Genomic DNA, 22,254 nt, shown 5'->3' with positions numbered 1-22,254 from the left:
ACCGTTAGGCCGTCTTCCGCTCACGCCCCAACATCGTGCAGCACGCCTCCAGTGGTGTCGCGACAGGCGTGAATGGAGGGACGAATGGAGACGTGTCGTCTTCAGCGATGAGAGTCGCTTCTGCCTTGGTGCCAATGATGGTCGTATGCGTGTTTGGCGCCGTGCAGGTGAGCGCCACAATCAGGACTGCATACGACCGAGGCACACAGGGCCAACACCCGGCATCATGGTGTGGGGAGCGATCTCCTACACTGGCCGTACACCACTGGTGATCGTCGAGGGGACACTGAATAGAGCACGGTACATCCAAACCGTCATCGAACCCATCGTTCTACCATTCCTAGACCGGCAAGGGAACTTGCTGTTCCCCACCATATATTCACAGTAGGAATGGATGTAGACACACGAGCATATTTTACATCAGCAACAATAATTATTGCTGTACCTACAGGAATTAAGGTATTTAGATGATTAGCCACAATAGGACAATGCACGTCCGCATGTATCCCGTGCCACCCAACGTGCTCTAGAAGGTGTAAGTCAACTACCCTGGCCAGCAAGATCTCCGGATCTGTCCCCCATTGAGCATGTTTGGGACTGGATGAAGCGTCGTCTCACGCGGTCTGCACGTCCGGCACGAACGCTGGTCCAACTGAGGCGCCAGGTGGAAATGGCATGGCAAGCCATTCCACAGGACTACATCCAGCATCTCTACGATCGTCTCCATGGGAGAATAGCAGCCTGCATTGCTGCGAAAGGTGGATATACACTGTACTAGTGCCGACATTGTGCATGCTCTGTTGCCTGTGTCTATGTGCCTGTGGTTCTGTCAGTGTGATCATGTGATGTATCTGACCCCAGGAATGTGTCAATAAAGTTTCCCCTTCCTGGGACAATGAATTCACGGTGTTCTTATTTCAATTTCCAGGAGTGTATAAAGACATTCAGTGTCGTTACATACAACCATAATTGCTGAGATCTGCATCGTTTGACTTTAGTGGAGAAGGCTATCATAAGCAATTATCACTGGCCATTGTGGCACAAAGGGACTTACTACTGATGGTTACTATTCAGTATAGTTCAGATAACCGGTGTGAATAGCACATATTATGGTATAGAAAGTAAATGTTGCTCAAACTTTTAGTTATAATCATAAATATAGGCTGAAATGGAAGAAGGAATTAATTGGAAAATATGAGGTGGGTGTATCATTCACTCTGAACTCACCTATATGGAATGCTAACTAAATAGAAAAATTGAAGAACAGAGAATAGGAGAGAATCAGTGTTCATTTTATTGTATTATGCATTCCAGTATTCACCTGAAGTGATTTACAGAAACCACGAGAAACCTAATCAAGTTGGTCCAATAGCCTTTTGAGTCCTGTTCCCCCTCAAATAAAAATTTATCACATGAACCTCCATGCCAAATCCCTCAACTCTGTGTATACAGCAAATGCATAGGATGTCAGAAACATAATAAAAATAGTGGATCTATTTCATTGGAGAAATGTAAGCATGTCAGAAACATAATAAAAATACTGAATCTATTTCATTGGAAAAATGTAAGCATGATGTGCATGTACATCAAATCCTCATTCTACTATCCCCAATAAAATGATCTGCAATTCTCCTTAATCATTTCTTGAAAAATATGAGGATAGTTCATAATATAAATGCCATAACAAACTCTAATTGCCACATGACAATGTGTCTAAATGAAATAAGTGATATTATTATTATTATTATTTTATCGTCAATGTATTCTGAAGTTAAAAACTGACCACAGAGAGAGATCAACAGAATGATCACAATTCATCCATTTTATATGCATTTTTTGAGGCACACTGTGATAACTATCAAAAGCAATTGGAACACTTGTCTTAAGCCATATTAAAGGTTCACAAATGAACAGAAATATTAATACTATTCGCTCACTTGACATGGCCTCATCATTTTATTTTGCATGGTATGTAGTTCTGTGGGTAGGAGCCAGGCTAAAAACCAAAGTTCTGGATTGAGTCCTCTATCAGTTCTATGATTCTTTCAGTCACATATAACTTCTTTTGTCTCTGGCAATGACTTGCTGATGTGAAAAACATCCAGCTTCACCATCATTTAGAGTTCATGTTAAACTACACCGGTCTCCAAAATTAAAGCAACAAACCACTCTCTCTGTCCTGTGTCTAATTCACGATATAATCATACAAACTGCAATCGTGTCTTGCACAAAAGATAGTATTCTGGTCACCAGAAAACCACGCCAACGATGACGTTGGGGCATCTATCAAACGGGATAGTGTTTGCTGGGTAGTCCCACATCCACAATCGCTGTGTACACAGTCACAGACAGGGCAGTACTGCACAGAGAAGATGCCTACCAGGTGCTCTGCAGTGGGAGGCCATGGGAAAAATGGAAGCAGGAAAGTCACAAACTGGTGTGGCCCAATGGCTTAATGTGAATGGTTCTGTTGTTTTTTCAGATGTGGCAACAGTTTAGAGAGATTGAAACTGTATACTGAAGATCAGGGCAGGGCCGACTATGTGTAACATCAGAAAGAGAGAACCATTATTTGGCAGTAAGGGTACGACGGTACCACCTTAGTACTGCATGACAACTGGCATCTGACCTCGCAGCATCCACTGGACATGTTGTAGCAAGGCAAATGGTGTACAGTAGGCTTTAGCAGAGTGACCTTTGTTGTTACAGACCTGCTGAATGTGTCCCTCTGATGCATCTTCACAGAAGGGAACATATAGAGTGGAGCCACCAACATGCCACCTGGACAGTCCGACAGTGGGCCAATGTTCTTTCCACAGATGAGTCCTGATTTGGTCTGTTGGTCTGTACAATGATTCTCGACGGATTTGCATCTGAAGGGAATGTGGAACACTATTTAGGGACCCAACCATTGTGGAAAGAGAATGATTTGAGGATGATCCCTAATGGTGTGGGCACGGATTACGTTAACCACTCAAACACCTCTTCATGAAACTGTATGGTTAAATAGGCAAGGTTTAACTGCTGTCAGCTAATGTGACGAGCTCTTGGAACCTCATGTGCAGCTGTTGCAAGGTGCTGTGCGTCCAGACTTTGCATTGCTGAACGATAATGCTCAACCTCATATAGCACACGTGGTTGATGTTTTCTTGGGAATGTAAGATATTGCACACATGGCATGGCCTGCTCTTCCCAATTTGCATCCCATAGAGTACATCTGGGATGCACTAGGGACACAGGTTGCATCACGTCAGCATCCACCAACCACTCTCCAAGACTTGCAAGCAGCGCTGTAAGAAGAATGGGAGTTATTGCCTCAACATAAGATTGATGACTTCATTCAGAGCATGCCCAATAATTTGTCAGTCTTGTATTGTTGATAGAGTTCACATCCCATAATGAGTGCATTAACCAGTTGTCGGAATGAGTGTGTAAATCTGTTAAGTTGGAAAAAACGAAGAACATTTTTGTCTACTGTTATGTATATTGCAGTTGCTTATGTTCTGTATTCTTTATATTGTTTCTACTTTACTATCACCTGATTATACTGTTTTGTGGCAAAATAAATGCAACCTTACAAAATTTTGGTTTGTTGCTTTAATTTTGGACACCTCTGTACAATCCCCCAGTAACTCGCTGGATATGTCATTTCAAATGTCAGAGGAAGGCAAGCGTATACAACCTCCAACAATAGGACCATGCCCAGCAAAGTTACCGCAGCATTGAGGACAGCATTAAGATAGTTACTTCGATGAGAAATAATTAAGAATCCATCCTAAATGACACAATTAGATTAGATTACAATCTGACTTAGCATAATATCTAAGGACAGGCATGTTTCAATCACTTGGAAGTGTGTGTGTGTGTGTGTGTGTGTGTGTGTGTGTGCGTGTGTGTGTGTGTGTTACTCAGGATACTTCTTTCTTGAAAGTTACACTAAAGCAAAGTATTACTCACTGATGCAAAGAAAGTAAAAGATATATTTTTGTCAACTAACTAATGGAAATATTTTCATGAAACTTATTTGAATGCATTAAATCTGATATACAAGAAAAGTGCAGCTGAGTCTCAATAGTTTGAGATGAATAGAACTACTTCAAACTACTGAAAACGTGGACTATAAATTTATGAGGGGAAAAAGAAACAAAATGATGCTGAAAAGAATATAATTTATGTAGGTGTCTACATTGGCAAAATAAAGGTTATAACTTAAGTCTGCTAACAATTTACTTCATGCCATAATGGAGGAGTGTCTTTTGCTTGGTGAATCTGCAACATTTTCCTGCGGTTGGTGTCACCTCAAGCTGCTGTTCCACATAGCGCATGTGGCCTCACATGCAGAGCAGCCATAGGAGTGACCCATCATTGGTACAGTTTTGGCCTCATCATGTCAATTATAGAAGAGTCTTCTCATTGAATCGCAGAATCGGTGATCGCCCTCATTGTCAAACTTTCCATTTCTGTGTTAGCCCTACTTTCCTGTAAAATTTTTCTCCATGACTTAGAAACTTTATCTGATTATCTTGCTCCAAGACTCAATGATCCAGTACAGAATGTCCTTTACAGTCAACTTCTTTAAAGGTCCTGCAATGCTTTCATTATCTTCCAAATGCAAAACTGATTGTAGCAATCGTTCATGGCACTTTTTCTTCAGGCATTCTACAATACCCTCATCCATTTGCTGAATCAAACTGGTAATGTTTGATGGGAGAAACAAAATGTGGATTCTGTCACACTACAGTTCTTCCACACTTGCAGGTGAGAATGCATCATCCATTGTCAAAATAGCTTTTCATGACAACCCTTTCCCGTTAAAACGGTTTTGCACTCTGGTACAAATAAGTTCAAAAACCAATTTTTAAAGTTTTTCTGATTCATCCAGGCATTATTTTGATGCATGTAGGTAAGTGGAAGAGCTGCCATGGTGACATTCTTGGAATGTTCTTGACTTGTCAGACTTACCCACCACAAACAGTGTTATTTTTTTGATATTTCCTGGCAGATTAAAACTGTGCGCCAGACCGAGACTCGAACTCCCGAGTTCGAGTCTCGGTCCAGCACACAGTTTTAATCTGCCAGGAAGTTTCATATCAGTCCACACTCCGCTGCAGAGTGAAAATCTCATTCCAGTGTTATTTTTTTGTTTCCTGTTGCATTTGATGCTGCCATAACTGTGAGCTGCTCTTTACTTTTTTGTGCCCAGGAGTACTTTTTTCTTCATGAGAAGCAAGCATTTTTGCCAGCAACATTTTGAAGTTTAACAGTTTTGACACAGTTGTAAATTTGTTCATTAGATAAATTTTCTTCAGTTATGATTTAAAAAAACTATACAATACATGCCAAAATGGCCTCAGTCACCAGAGCATTTGTCTCCGCATATATTTGACACATTCTATACCTCTTCTTTCACCTGTTGAGCCAACCCACATTAGTGGCAAAACAGTCATCTTCCTTCAAAATCACACACACACACACACACAAACAAAGGTTCCTCCTGCGAGACTGGGCCACAAATCAGAGTCCTTTCCTGTCTTGTCTTTGTTGCATATGCCAAATTAAAAATGCCTTACTTGTTTTTGCAAGCTCTTTATTCTTTACAGTATTTTTATTTTGGCTAAGAGAGCTTACAGAGCATTTCTTTGAAGAAAACTGTACCAATCTAAGTCAGTTTCTTCACTAGTCAACAACAGTGACATTGTTGACCTGTATTTGAGAGCAAGTTTTCCTTATCGTTTCTCCTTTGTCAACTTGTTTCAATCCTTCTAACTTAACATTCAAAGACACAAATTTCATTTTTTCCATTGCAGCACTCATTTTTAGAAGGGGTACAAACAAAAACAATAAAAAAGAAAACAAAACAATGTTGTACTGTAATGACTATGAAAAACACCTAAAATACCACTTCCAATGAAGGGATTGCTTGTGTAAACACTTAAAAACCTGGAGAAGTATATGTGTAGTGTCACACAACTAAGGGGGAAGAGTGGTTCAACACTATGAGCAGGTGAGGGAAATGAATGGATGGTTGATACACTGTATTATTATTATTATTATTATTATTATGAGGCTCAGATTTATGAGAAACTTGTTGAAACTTTACTGTAACATAAAAAATAAATGTGAGTCAGCAGGCCACAGAAAAGACACAATGTTGCTGACGAAAGTGGGTGTGATTTAAACAGAGGCAATGCATTGTTTGTGCTTGGCTTTTCTCCTTTTCAAATGCCACATTGGTATCGATATACAAAAAAGTCCAAATGAAGGACTGGATGGACCCTGGAATTTGTGATATTTTAGCCTTTTGTAACTACTAGTTGCATATTTTAATTTGGTGATCATATCGTTCTGACTTACCATCAAATGTGGAGAGTGTTCTCAAATAGGTGTAAACTTTCTTGAAGGTGCATTTTTCAATGCCTGTGTCCTGCACAACAGCGGCCACAGATTTTAATAATAACTGCTCCATCACACTAAGATTTCTGAAAGGAAAAGAGGTACTATATAGTGAAAAAATTTCAATTGTTTATACTTCAGACAGAGAAACATCAACCTAAGATAAAAACTGAGATCAGTCTATAAAAATATAGTTTAATAGATTTTGTCTGCTTATTTTACTTATAAATTAAATGTTTAAAAACTAATTATTGTAATGTTTAACCCATTTTCACATATGAGAAGTTAACTAATGGTGACATGGAGCGGTAAGAGAATCATGATTTCACTTCCTGTTATTTTACAATGAGCATCCATTATATTGTGTGAAGCAGAAAATAAGGTATGCAATATTTTGGCAACATGCTACAAAAGGCTGAACCAATGAAAGCCAAAAATATGCTCTACATCACAAGCAGAAATGTGACTTTTCGTTTTCGCTTTAAGTCCATAAATGGCGCGCTCTCGAAAATTATTATTGGTGTGATTTGCTGTAATAACATGACAAGAAATGTCACACTAGTGGTTGAAGAATTTGGGAATGTCAGATCCCTTAATCGGGCAGGTAGGTTAGAAAATTTAAAAAGGGAAATGGATAGGTTAAAGTTAGATATAGTGGGAATTAGTGAAGTTCGGTGGCAGGAGGAACAAGACTTTTGGTCAGGTGAATACAGGGTTATAAATACAAAATCAAATAGGGGTAATGCAGGAGTAGGTTTAATAATGAATAGGAAAATAGGAGTGAGGGTAAGCTACTACAAACAGCATAGTGAATGCATTATTGTGACCAAGATAGACACAAAGCCCATGCCTACTACAGTAGTACAAGTTTATATGCCAACTGGGTCTGCAGATGATGAAGAAATTGATGAAATGTATGATGAGATAAAAGAAATTATTCAGGTAGTGAAGGGAGACGAAAATTTAATAGTCATGGGTGACTGGAATTCGAGAGTAGGAAAAGGCAGAGAAAGAAACATAGTGGGTGAATATGGATTGGAGGAGAGAAATGAAAGAGGAAGCCACCTTGTAGAATTTTGCACAGAGCATAACTTAATCATAGCTAACACTTGGTTCAAGAATCATAAAAGAAGGTTGTATACATGGAAGAATCCTGGAGATACTAGAAGGTATCAGATAGATTATATAATGGTAAGACAGAGATTTAGGAACCAGGTTTTAAATTGTAAGACATTTCCAGGGGCAGATGTGGACCCTGGCCACAATCTATTGGTTATGAACTGTAGATTAAAACTGAAGAAACTGCAAAAAGGTGGGAATTTAAGGAGATGGGACCTCGATAAACTGACTAAACCAGAGGTTGTACAGAGTTTCAGGGAGAGGATAAGGGAACAATTGACAGGAATGGGGGAAATAAATACAGTAGAAGAAGAATGGGTAGCTCTGAGGGATGAAGTAGTGAAGGCGGCAGAGGATCAAATAGGTAAAAAGACAAGGACTAGTAGAAATCCTTCGGTAACAGAAGAAATATTGAATTTAATTGATGAAAGGAGAAAATACAAAAACGCAGTAAATGAAGCAGGCAAAAAGGAATACAAACGTCTCAAAAATGAGATCGACAGGAAGTGCAAAATGGCTAAGCAGGAATGGCTAGAGGACAAATTTAAGGATGTAGAGGCATATCTCACTAGGGGTAAGATAGATATTGCCTACAGGAAAATTAAAGAGACCTTTGGAGAAAAGAGAGCCACTTGTATGAATATCAAGAGCTCAGATGGAAACCCAGTTCTAAGCAAAGAAGGGAAAGCAGAAAGGTGGAAGGAGTATATAGAGGGTCTATATAAGGCCGATGTACTTGAGGACAATATTATGGAAATTGAAGAGGATGTAGATGAAGATGAAATGGGAGACACAATACTGCGTGAAGAGTTTGACAGAGCACTGAAAGACCTGAGTCGAAACAAGGCCCCGGGAGTAGACAACATTCCATTGGAACTACTGACGGCCTTGGGAGAGCCAGTCCTGACAAAACTCTACCATCTGGTGAGCAAGATGTATGATACCGGTGAAATACCCCCAGACTTCCAATCCCAAAGAAAGCAGGTGTTGACAGATGTGAAAATTACCGAACTATCAGTTTAATAAGTCACTGCTGCAAAATACTAACGCGAATTCTTTACAGACGAAAGGAAAAACTGGTAGAAGCTGACCTCGGGGAAGATCAGTTTGGATTCTGCAGAAATGTTGGAACACGTGAGGCAATACTGACCCTACGACTTATCTTAGAAAATAGATTAAGGAAAGGCAAACCTACGTTTCTAGCATTTGTAGACTTACAGAAAGTTTTCGACAGTGTTGACTTGAATACTCTCTTTCAAATTCTAAAGATGGCAGGGGTAAAACAGGGGGAGCGAAAGGCTATTTACAATTTTTACAGAAACCAGATGGCAGTTCTAAGAGTCGAGGGGCATGAAAGGGAAGCAGCAGTTGGGAAGGGAGTGAGACAGGGCTGTAGCCTGTCCCCGATGTTATTCAATCTGTATATTGAGCAAGCAGTAAAAGAAACAAAAGAAAAATTCGGAGTAGGTATTAAAATCCATGGAGAAGAAATAAAAATGTTGAGGTTCGCCGATGACATTGTAATTCTGTCAGAGACAGCAAAGGACTTGGAAGAGCAGTTGAACGGAATTGACAGTGTCTTGAAAGGAGGATATATGATGAACATCAACAAAAGCAAAACGAGGATCATGGAATGTAGTCGAATTAAGTCGGGTGATGCTGAGGGAATTAGATTAGGAACTGAGACACTTAAAGTAGTAAAGGAGTTTTGCTATTTGGGGAGCAAAGTAACTGATGATGGTTGAAGTAGAGAGGATATAAAATGTAGACTGGCAATGGCAAGGAAAGTGTTTCTGAAGAAGAGAAATTTGTTAACATCGAGTATAGATTTAAGTGCCAGGAAGTCGTTTCTCAAAGTATTTGTATGGAGTGTAGCTATGTATGGAAGTGAAACATGGACGATAAATAGTTTGGACAAGAAAAGAATAGAAGCTTTTGAAATGTGGTGCTACAGAAGAATGCTGAAGATTAGATGGGTAGATCATGTAACTAATGAGGAGGTATTGAATAGAATTGGGGAGAAGAGGAGTTTATGGCACAACTTGACAAGAAGAAGGGATCAGTTGGCAGGACATGTTCTGAGGCATCAAAGGATCACAAATTTAGCATTGGAGGGCAGCGTGGAGGGTAAAAATCGTAGAGGGAGACCAAGAGATGAATACGCTAAGCAGATTCAGAAGGATGTAGGTTGCAGTAAGTACTGGGAGATGAAGAAGCTTGCACAGGATAGAGTAGAATGGAAAGCTGCATCAAACCAGTCTCAGGACTGAAGACAACAACAACAGTTATTTTCATGTCATGACTTACCTGTTACGAAAGTACCCATTATAGGGAAACAGCGTTTTGTAGATCCACCAAAAAAAGATTGTACTTTGTAGTATTTATAGTAATTAAATATCCATAAATAATATATTAGCAATTATAGCCTTCAGAAGATCATAACATAAGGTAATTTGGTGTAGAAGCTGGGGTGTAATAAGTCAATTTTGTGGAACAACATGTTCCACTTCTAACCACTCAGGCTGATTAAATAGGTTTTCAGAAACTGAAAATGTTTTTTAGGTGGTGGTTATGTGGAACATCTCACTGTTCATGCTTTGGTTTGCTGTATGTGCAGATTGGGTGCAAAAGATGTCAGCTTAAAACATCGACAACGCACGATGGTGAGTGTGCATCTCCACCTGCTGAGCAGGCCTGTTTATGCTTTGGTGTTGCACCTTGGCAGTGCCTTGGACATCATGGAGCAAAGGCAGCAGTGATAACGTCAACACTGGAATGACTAGGTTAAACACGAGAACTGTCATTCTGTAATATCAAATCGATACACGAACACATGTTGTAATCTACTGTGAGCTGTAAGTTGAGAACAATCTGTTCACCCACAGTCATAAATGAGGTTGTACAGTAGAAATGTCATGATTATAATACGGAAGAGCTATCGCCAAACTGAATACGTAAGTTTACTAGCTTGAATACATCGGAGCTCTCTTTCAGGACCCATCCATTACAAAACGTGAAGAAGTCACAGCAAGTCCACTGCATTGAATAACTTCAAAAACAGTGACAACAAGATATTTGTACGGTAAAAGTTGACACATGTATGAACTGGGTGAATGATTATACATGGAGTGAAACACATTGCAATAGAACAACGTTTGATACACTTCAAAATTCAGCACAGAGGAGTTAGTAAAGGCACCCAGTGATGAAAACAATTTGTAGCAGGTTTGCCTTTTGCAGTGTCCTAATTTTTTTATCTTCATATTTTCTAAAATGTGGTGGATTTTTCTTACTAAATGAATAGAAATACTTTCTGTAATACTTAATGTTACATAAATACAAGTGTACTGGCTTCTGAGTTTGTCCGATTTTGTGAAGTTTTATATGCTGATGCCCTTACTGGACATGGGACTTCCCTTCTTATCTTAAAACACGTCATGGAGATTGAACAGGGTGTATAAGCAGACAAGAAGAAAGTTCCAAAATTTCCTGGTTAAAAATACATTTTTCCCAGGTGAAAACACTTTTTCCATGTTAAGAGACAGTTTACTTTCCCACAGAGCTGTGAAACCTATCAATCTTTTGAATGGCAAAGGTTTTATACACCTGTGTAGAGCTTCCTGATGCTTTGGGGGAGGGGAGGGGGGGGTGCCTTTGCAAGAGATCTCTGATGTGCAGCAACATATACATGGCATATTTTCTTATTACGAAAGTATAAATACAAATTCCATCAAATACAGCACATTAGTCTGCAAAGCAATTAAATCAAGATCGCAATAGCAACATCACTGTTCAGCAGCACAAACACATATACAGGAATAAATTAATGGTTTAAATTAACACACATACAGTATAGCTACAAGCAAAGCTAAGCATTCATATATACGCGTGTATTACACTTGAAGGTATATCAAACACAAATGTTCCAGCAAAATTTTAAATAATGCCATAAATTGTTGATTTCTGGAGCTGAAATTTTTCTAACAAGAGAAACTACCCCCCCCCCCCCCCTCCCACACACACCGGTCTAGTGGTAAGTTAGTCCCATGAAAACAGGAAGGAGGTGTACTGAACTGTGGAAAAAAAAAAAAAAGTAAAATAGAAACAGTGGCCAGTCAAAATTTAATATGTGCAGTTTTGAGCAACATTACTGACCATAGTGTCATGGTTGTGTGGTCAAGATGTTGGACTGTGAGGGGAAGATCCAGGCTCAAATCTCCCTCATGCCGCCCCCCCCCCCCCCCCACAAAATTACAAACTGCCCATGGCAACTCACCTGCTCTCACTATTCATCATAGAATATGAGTCATGTGTTAAGAATATATCACTGTTGCAAGTAAATGTGATGAATAATGAGAGCAGGTGAGATGCCGCTTAGACCTCTCACAGAAATGCAAACAACAAACAAACGGGTATGAACGATGTTACAACAAAGAAATTCAAGAGTCAAAACTTCCAAAACGGAATGTGAGAATCATAACATGTGGCACCCATGTAGAACAAATAGGAGGTATGTACATCTGGAGATCCCTTCATTACACCTCACTGTTGCAAACGGACATTATGCCACGACACACACACAAATTTGATACAGCGAACACACACATCAATGACCAGACACACAATTTGTAATTTCGTGTGTGTGTGTGTGTGTGTGTGTGTGTGGGGAGGGGTAGGGAGGGGGGGAGTATATAGATATATACAGTGTACGAGAGAGATCTGAAACCGAATCTTTCCCTTCACAGTCTAACACTGTGACCACACAACCACGATGCCACAGTCAGTAATGTTAATCAATATTGCACTAATTAAATTTGGGCCATTCACTGTTTCCATTTTACTTCTTTTTTCCACAGTTCAGTACACCTTCTTCCTATTTTCATGTCTGATCTGTATTGTGTTTTTGGTGGACTATCCAATGGGCCAACTTACCACCAAATCTGAGAGGGGTGCGATGGGGAGTTTCCCTTGTAAGTGGCTGGTCCTCAAGTTTTGAGTTTTGCATTTAAATCAAACACTCTGTGATTTATGAAATTCATTACGTATTCTCACATGTAACATAATTAATCTTTCATAAAAGCAAATTTACTTTGAAAGTAATGCTTTTCAAATCACCATTCACAATATTCTCTCATGACCTGTTAGAAATAGGTTTGTTTGAACAGTTGCTAGACGGCACCAGAAAATAGCGTTACTGTGTATACACAGCTACAATGATGCAGGAAGTGTGCATGTTCTGCTCATAAGCCTTTCACCTCATTTCTGCTTGTTTCATGCATATTGGGGCATCGCGTGACCATGTGCAGCACCGCTGACATGTTGTTCGGAAGGGATAAGGTAGTTATTGTACTTGGGGCAACTGTTTTATCACATCTTATCCAGATAAGGAACACAAAATAAGGACGCAGCCCTTTGCATAATATTCGTTTCAAAACTAGACTCTACATCTCACAGCACCCTAATATTTTGCTGTAAGATTACTGTAACATAGACTCTTTTTTATTCATGTTCATTAATACTGTTATCTAGCATTTCCAATCAGGTTTAGATTCACAGAGCACTGCAAAAAAGGAATACAAATTTCTTGCAAAAATAAGAAAAAAATTTTGTTTGCACATGCCAGAACTAAGAGCAATAACTTTCTCATAACTTGTTCAAATTGTGCAAAAAATTAGCAAGGTTATCTGTGAAGCTAAGAAACTGTATAACTGGCAGTTTATATTCTGCTCCGAGAGTAAATATAATGCTATGTGGGGAGTGTCCTGCCAGTCAATAATTTACCAAAGATTGGCGTTCTGTAAATTTAAGATGGAAACAACACAATTTCAGAAATAATGTCAAGCCTAGAGGAAGTACCACCAGACAAGCATTAAAACATATCCTGAGATCAAAAAACATTGTGTTTCAACAGAAGGTAGATTTGTAAAAGTCTGCGAAAGCTCAGTATATTTGAAACAAAACATTTTAATTCAATACTACTGACGAAATCTGGCTGTTCAGTCATCTTCAAACAAACGTTTACAAATGTTCAATGTTTGTATGTATATATCAGTAACAGATCTTACATTATGTCATAAAAGAAAAAGGGTATCAGAATACTACAACAGAATTAGAATTTCATAAACTATACTAAAATGCATAATTTGGCTTAAAGTGCACATTTATATGTCCAGATTCACAATGAAGCAGACTGTACCATCTCATATTTGGTTCTTCATTATGGACTACGCCATACGTGGCAGAAGATGAAAACATGCACTTGAAATTCAGTGAACTAGCCAATAGAGTGGAATGAAACACTTCGTTTCAAATAAATTGGCTGCCTATGTGGAAAAAATTAATAAAAGCCAAATTTCTTTAGCAAATCAACAAAAATAACTTCATTTCCCTGCAAGACAATTAATGCTTGTTTGCCAATAAAGTGGAAATGAAATAAAATCAGAAAACAAACTAGCAACACATTTAGTCTTCATAATTACATGAATGTATCTTAATTCATTTGATAGCTTCCAGCCAGAAAAATCAGTTTTGTTTTCACTTAATGTGAGAGCTGTAAATGAAGAGAAAACAGGAAAATCAAGAAACAAACACAGATCATGTGGAAACCACCACCATCACAACTCACACTGCTCTGTACATGCATGAATATAACAGCTTGGGTGCGCCAGAAAAATCTTTCTGGCTAACATCTGGTTGCTTGCTGTTGCTGCTCAAATAGCTAACACCTCAGTTCATGTAGCCAGAAGCAGGAGAAGGCACAGTTCATAAGAGACTTCAACTCTGATGTATGACTCCACTGGTAACTGTTCAAATGAAACTAATGTAAACAGCTGTGATGTCACGCTCATCGAAAGCGGTTTGTTGTTATGTAGTATTACATAGTTTTTGTCCTAAAGCCTTTGACAAATTTTGCTGTCATCGGACGCTTGCTGTGCAATGCATTTTGTTGTAAATGGCACATTTTCATTACCGTTTACATTTCATTTTTGGTGTTTTTCTTTCATTTATATTCTATTGCTCGAGTATTATTCTGCAGTAGCAGGTTAAAGTAAAATTTTTTGTTTGAGTATGAGTTTTTGTCAATCAAAATTACAAAAATTTAACTGAAAACTAAAACAATGAAAAATTACCAGGATTCTAACAAATTTCTGGTTTTTTTCCGGTTTTCTCCTGGATGAAAAAAAGTCCCAGATTTTTCCCGGATTTCTCATTTAGCCCAGGGTGCATACACTCTGACTGAATTTTTCATTTATGTATTAAACAGAACAACATGATTAACATACGGACAAGGGAGGCTATGTGCATCTTAATACAGCTAAAGTAGTAATATTACTTGTGTCCACTTTTATAAAAAAATGTACATGTGACGTAGGCTCTGTATCTCATCAGACTGGATTTCCCGTCTTCTGACTTTAGCTATCTCATACCATGTGAGGACAGCTTTACTAAATGTGACTATACCTGCAGCAAGATAGAAACCAAATACCACACCAATCTCTCTTTTTATCATGTAATAGATCCACCCAATTCATGGATTGTGCAGGCGAATTCAGCACTTACATATTTTAACATGATAGGAGAGAAAATCTGCATTGGTTTATCTGTTCTACAACTAACCACAGACACATTACAATATCCAATGGCATAGAAACCACTTACTGACAAAGGCAAAGTTATTTTCTATTATCACTGAATCACACAGACAAAACTAGCAAACAAAAACTGAAGAGAATCAACCACTCACCTACAGACGAATAATAGGCAAGGTGAAAAGCCCACTTTAAAGATCATAAAATGGTACCAGGTGCCTACTTTTCTAGCAGAGGTTGGAGGAAGATGGCTCTCAGTTGCAGCAGTGCCCAACACTTCTCTACCTCTGTCTTGCCCCACATGACACCGTAACTTCCTGCAGCCAGAATCTTCCTCTTCCTCACTCATTCTTCCACCCAAATAATTTGCAGATGTTCAGTGTTGCCACAATCGTTGTGCCTACAGTAATAAAACTGGTTATGGCGATCAACACCAGAAAGTCCACCAGTGTTCATATTATTTAATAGAATGAAGCCAAGCATCCTCTAGACCAATATAAAAAGTTACATTTTAGAAGGGCCTCAAGCCTACAACTTACAACAATGAAGAAGAATAAAAGATGAGAATTATGAAAACTGTTTATTGAAATTCTACCTTTGCCACCTCTCTCTGTAGTTGTGTCACTAGCTCAGTGTGCAAGTGCTGTGAAAATGTGACCATCCGCCTAAATTATTAATTTACTTCAAAATTAACAAATCACCTTTGGGCTACAAGAGGGTGGTGATAAAGCTACATGCACATGACATCAGTACCAATAGGACAGTATAAAATGTAATTATACTACTACTGAGCCAACTCCAGTTTTAACTGTGAGAAGAGGGCTGTAGAGCCTGCAAGCTGCTTCATGCATTCCTAACACACAAACTCATTTTCTTGCTGAAAACAATAGGAAGACTGACTCACCAATCAGTACTTCTCCTATCCAGCAAATTCTACATCTATAATCCACAAGGCAGCTTATAGTGTTCATCACTGTCACTAACACCCTTTCATGTTAAGTGAAGACAAACTACTGGAAAACTTTCATATACTCTCAAATCTCTCTATAAGCATTGTTCCAGATATTTAATGGATTTGATTGTTTCCAGCAACTGACTGGCAATCACATAATCAAAACAATAGCACGACTTTCTGCATATTTACGTACAAAATGTTACATTTGTTTCTGTTGAGGATCAATTGTCAATCACTGTATGAAGCATAAACCTTTGCGTGTCATCCTGATTTCGCTAAAATTTTCTAGCACTGCACCTTCCTATATGCAACAACACCAACAGTGAAAAGCTGCACAGGTGTATCCACTATGTCAGTTTATTTTGTGAACAGCACTGGTTCCACACCACTTCTTTTGGGTACACCCAAAGCTACTTTTACACTTGAAGATAACTCTCCATTAAGAATGACAGGCAATAAAAGCGCACGAAAGCTGGTCTGATATTCTGTGCACTGTTATTTTGTTCATTAGGTGACAGTGTGGAGCTATATCAAAAGCCTTCCAGGTATTAAGGAACAAGGCATCAATCTGGGCAACAGTAACTACTGCCTTATGGGTCTTGTGGATGAATAGAGTGAGCTGGGTTTTGGAAAATTGGCATTTGCAGACTCCATGTTGATTCCTACAGAGGAGATTTTCAGTCTTGACCAAGTCACAAGAAACAAGCATTTTAGTTTATGTCAAACTGTCTTGACACCATTTGCAATATGCTAATACTTTGTAATAGTGAGTACTGCTTCACATGTCAACTGTCAGCCACAAATGTTCAAACTGTGTAGGGCCCGTCAGACAGTATGAGGAACCTGATTACTAGAGATGTCAGTACAGTTCACCGAGACAAGCCGCTTTAGTGAACTGTGATCCAGATCACTGGAGACTAGCTTTTGTCTATTATTACTCTTTGCTAATGCTGCCTAGTGACAACTATTCCCTCTATCCTAATTGTGAATTTCGATATTTGCTAAAGCTGTATTTATTTCTGGATAACTTTTGAATGTTCATTCATTACCTATGTCAAGTAAATGATATAACACACAGCAATTTCTGGTTGATTAAGTAACATATCCAACTAGTTTCAAGTCTCCAACAGCTGCAATCAAATCATACAAGTTAATAGCAATAATTTCTCCAGGAAACATCATTGGACTGAACGGAAAATGACTTATAATGACTCAAAATGTGTCACTACATCCACTCATTATATAAGGGTTGCCACAAGCTCCCCAAGTGAAATTCCCTGATTTCCAGACACATTTTAGCATTTTCCCCTGATAAATTCTGAGCTTGAATGATTGATTGATTAATTGAAAAAATGGCGAGATCGTCAATCTCGCGATTCTGAACTTACTCACAAAAGAAAGACGGTCAGCTAGAAGTAGAGGGATCCAGTAAGGAGAGTCAAACTATAAAACATGGAAGTTAAAACACACACAGTAAAAGGCATAAAAGGTTAGAACAAATCTAAAAATGGGAAAAAAAGAGTGACCTTTCCAAGTGGGAGTGGTCACGGAGTCCCAGACCGAGAAAATGTGAAGAGAGGCCCCAACCACAACCACCCTGCTTCTGCTCCAGGAGTAAAGCAAAACCTTACATCTGGAAATAACCACTTTCACAGAGGAAATTGAGGACCAGTTCAACCATCTGTGGATTGTCTGCTAATATTAAAATTAAGGAAGACTATACTTGGCACGAAGGGGACATTCTGCCAATATGTGGGATATCGTCAGTCTGGTTCCACGAGCATATTGTGGCGATGGTTCATTACACAGGACACAATGGATGAGCCTGGCATGACCAATGTGTGGATGGCATAAAGCAGTGGACTCCTTCCAAGAGGAGTGGAAGGAAGAACACCAAAGCGCATCAGTGGACTCCTTCTAGAGAGGAGCGGCAGGAAGATCACCAAAGTGCAGCCGTCTCCTTGATTGTGCAGAGTTTATTACTGAGAGCAGTAGTGCACCAGATGTCATATTTGTAGAGGGGGAATCCCCGCTTCTGTGAGGAGACTGTCAATGGGACTAGTGCGAAAGACACCAATAGCCAGACGCACCCCACAATGGTGAACAGGATCAAGTATTTCCAGAGTGGAAGAAGCCACTGAGTCATAAACCTGACTTCCATAATCTAGTCTGGACAAGACCTGAGCACTGTAAAGATGGAGAAGAATAGCATGGTCAGCACCCCAAGATGTGTGGGCCAGGAGGCGGAGAGCATTAAGCTTCCATGTGCATGAAGTCTCCAGGCGGCGAATATGAAGCAGAAGCCATCAGGTTTTCATAAAAAAAAAATTGGAAGGAGAAAATTGGATATCATAGGAGACAGCACATGCAGAGGTCCATTGGATGGTGCCTTGGAGTCAGCACTCAGTAGGCATTACTGAGTGGGAGCTGCACCAGGTGCAAAAATCGCCGACATAAAATGCTGCTGTAGCCTGAGGGCCAATGGAGGTTACAAGCCCATTGCTGGCTATGAGGAAGAGTGTGACACTTAATACACAATCCTGTGCGAAACCATTCTCCTGAATCTGAGGAACGCTGAGTGGAGTGCCAACTGGAACCCGGAAGAGCCGGTGGGATATATATATAATAGAGGGAAACATTCCACGTGGGAAAAATATATCTAAAAACAAAGATGATGTGACTTACCGAACGAACGTGCTGGCAGGTCGATAGACACACAAACAAACACACAAAATTCAAGCTTTCGCAACAAACGGTTGCTTCATCAGGAAAGAGGGACGGAGAGGGAAAGACGAAAGGATGTGGGTTTTAAGGGAGAGGGTAAGGAGTCATTCCAATCCTGGGAGCGGAAAGACGTTAGGGGGAAAAAAAGGACAGGTATACACTCGCACACACACGCATATCCATCCGCACATACACAGACACAAGCAGACATTTGTAAAGGCAAAGAGTTTGGGCAGAGATGTCAGTCGAGGCGGAAGTAAAGAGGCAAAGATGATGTTGAAAGACAGGTGAGGTATGAGCGGTGGCAACTTGAAATTAACGGAGGTTGAGGCCTGGCGGATAACGAGAAGAGAGGATATACTGAAGGGCAACTCACTCACCCGTCACAACCTTTCCAGCAAACCTCAACCTCCTCTCATTGCACACAAACCCAGTCTTTCACATCTACTCAATCTCCCACTCCCAGCACCACTCCCTCCAAAACCTCAATATTCCAATCAACACAATCTGGAACCACAACACCCTAATTCAGTAGTTAACCTTTCCTCCAAACCTCTCTCCCAATCCGAAACCACTGTCCTATCCAAAGGCCTCACCTTCAGCCCCACTCCCAGATTCAACCAAACAGCCCTCGACAAAGATTTACTGTCCTACACTCGTACTCTCTGCTGGAAATATCACTTTGCCACGAAGAAAAATGATCCTAATCCTACTCCTAATGATCCAACTCCCCAAGACACTATCCATATTGAACCCTGCCTGGAACAGTTCTGTCCTCCGTCACAGCGGGACCCACCACCTCTTCCTCAAAATCACCCCCTCCAAACCTTCCAGGAATTTCTGACTTCCAGCCTTGCCTCTCAATCCTTCTTAAAAAACCTTAATCCTACTCCCAACATCACCACTGCTGAAGCCCAAGCTATCCATGATCTGAAGGCTGACCGTTCCATTGTCATTCTTCCGGCGGACAAGGGTTCCACAACCGTGGTACTTGATCGTCGGGAGTATGTGGCTGAGGGACTGTGTCAGCTTTCAGACAAAACCACATACAAAGTTTGCCAAGGTAATCCCATTCCTGATGTCCAGGCGGAGCTTCAAGGAATCCTCAGAACCTTAGGCCCCCTGCAAAACCTTTCACCTGACTCCATCAACCTCCTGACCCCACCGACACCCCGCACCCCTACCTTCTTCCTAAAATTCACAAACCCAATCATCCCAGCCGCCCCATTGTAGCTGGTTACCAAGCCCCCACAGAACGTATCTCAGCCTACGTAGATCAACACCTTCAACCCATTACATGCAGTCTCCCATCCTTCATGAAAGACACCAACCACTTTCTCGAACGCCTGGAATCCTTACCCAGTCTGTTACCCCCGGAAACCATCCTTGTAACCATTGATGACACTTCTAACAATTAAAGGGAACAGCCATGGGTACCAGGATGGCCCCCTCGTACGCCAACCTATTCATGGGTCGCTTAGAGGAAGCCTTCTTGGTGACCCAGGCCTGCAAACCCAAAGTTTGGTACAGATTTATTGATGACATCTTCATGATCTGGACTCACAGTGAAGAACAACTCCAGAATTTCCTCTCCAACCACAACTCCTTTGGTTCCATCAGATTCACCTGGTCCTACTCTAAATCCCATGACACTTTCCTTGACGTTGCCCTCCATCTGTCCAATGGCCAGCTTCACACGTCCGTCCACATCAAACCCACCAACAAGCAACAGTACCTCCATTATGACAGCTGCCACCCATTCCACATCAAATGGTCCCTTCCCTACAGCCTAGGTCTTCGTGGCAAACGAATCTGCTCCAGTCCGGAATCCCTGAACCATTACACCAACAACCTGAAAACATCTTTCGCATCCCGCAACTACCCTCCTGACCTGGTACAGAAGCAAATAACCAGAGCCACTTCCTCATCCCTTCAAACCCAGAACCTCCCACAGAAGAGCCCCAAAAGTGCCCCACTTGTGACAGGATACTTTCCGGAACTGGATCAGACTCTGAATGTGGCTCTCCAGCAGAGATACGACTTCCTCAAATCCTGCCCTGAAATGAGATCCATCCTTCATGAAATCCTCCCTACTCCACCAAGAGTGTCTTTCCGCCGTCCACCTAACCTTCGTAACCTGTTAGTTCATCCCTATGAAATCCCCAAACCACCTTCCCTACCCTCTGGCTCCTACCCTTGTAACTGCCCCCGGTGTAAAACCTGTCCCATGCACCCTCCCACCACCACCTACTCCAGTCCTGTAACCCGGAAGGTGTACACGATCAAAGGCAGAGCCACGTGTGAAAGCACCCACGTGATTTACCAGCTGACCTGCCTACACTGTGAAGCTTTCTATGTGGGAAAGACCAGCAACAAACTGTCCATTCGCATGAATGGACACAGGCAGACAGTGTTTGTTGGTAATGAGGATCACCCTGTGGCTAAACATGCTTTGGTGCACGGCCAGCACATCTTGGCACAGTGTTACACCGTCCGGGTTATCTGGATACTTCCCACTAACACCAACCTGTCAGAACTCCGGAGATGGGAACTTGCTCTTCAGTGTATCCTCTCTTCTCGTTATCCGCCAGGCCTCAACCTCCGCTAATTTCAAGTTGTCGCCGCTCATACCTCACCTGTCTTTCAACATCATCTTTGCCTCTTTAATTCCGCCTCGACTGACATCTCTGCCCAAACTCTTTGCCTTTACAAATGTCTGCTTGTGTCTGTGTATGTGCGGATGGATATGCATGTGTGTGCGAGTGTATACCTGTCCTTTTTCCCCCCTAAGGTAAGTCTTTCCGCTCCCGGGATTGGAATGACTCCTTACCCTCTCCCTTAAAACCCACATCCTTTCGTCTTTCCCTCTCCTTCCCTCTTTCCTGACGAAGCAACCATTGGTTGCGAAAGCTAGAATTTTGTGTGTGTATGAATGTGTGTGTTTGTGTGTCTATCGACCTGCCAGCACTTTCGTATGGTAAGTCACAACATCTTTGTGTGTGAGGTCGATAGACACACAAACAAACACAAACACACACACAAAATTCAAGCTTTCGCAACAAACTGTTGCCTCATCAGGAAAGAGGGAAGGAGAGGGAAAGACGAAAGGATGTGGGTTTTAGGGGAGAGGGTAAGGAGTCATTCCAATCCCGAGAGCAGAAAGACTTACCTTAGGGGGAAAAAAGGACGGGTATACACTCGCACACACACACACATATCCATCCACACATATACAGACACAAGCAGACATCTCACAAGCAGACATATTTGGAGACAAAGAGTTTGGGCAGAGATGTCAGTCGAGGCAGAAGTGAAGAGGCAAAGATGATGTTGAATGACAGGTGAGGTATGAGTGGCGGCAACTTGAAATTAGCGGAGATTGAGGCCTGGTGGGTAACGGGAAGAGAGGATATATTGAAGAGCAAGTTCCCATCTCCGGAGTTCGGATAGATTGGTGTTGGTGGGAAGTATCCA

At 40.8% G+C, this 22,254-nt stretch overlaps 1 protein-coding gene across 2 annotated transcripts in view; it reads right to left on the bottom strand.

Moving 5' to 3' along the window:
• Positions 1-22,254, bottom strand: part of LOC126253250 (origin recognition complex subunit 1) — a 138,940-nt gene that overhangs the window by 15,496 nt on the left and 101,190 nt on the right. For both annotated transcript variants that reach the window (XM_049954453.1, XM_049954452.1), the window contains exon 9: positions 6,355-6,479. In XM_049954453.1, coding sequence (XP_049810410.1) covers positions 6,355-6,479 — 125 coding nt within the window. The remainder of the gene's footprint in view (positions 1-6,354; positions 6,480-22,254) is intronic.

Source organism: Schistocerca nitens, chromosome 4 (genome assembly GCF_023898315.1).
Source record: "Schistocerca nitens isolate TAMUIC-IGC-003100 chromosome 4, iqSchNite1.1, whole genome shotgun sequence".
In the NCBI taxonomy this organism is placed as follows: domain Eukaryota; kingdom Metazoa; phylum Arthropoda; class Insecta; order Orthoptera; family Acrididae; genus Schistocerca; species Schistocerca nitens.
The sequence above is the reverse complement of the archived record's forward strand: the minus strand, read 5'-3'. Positions and strand labels throughout refer to the sequence as shown.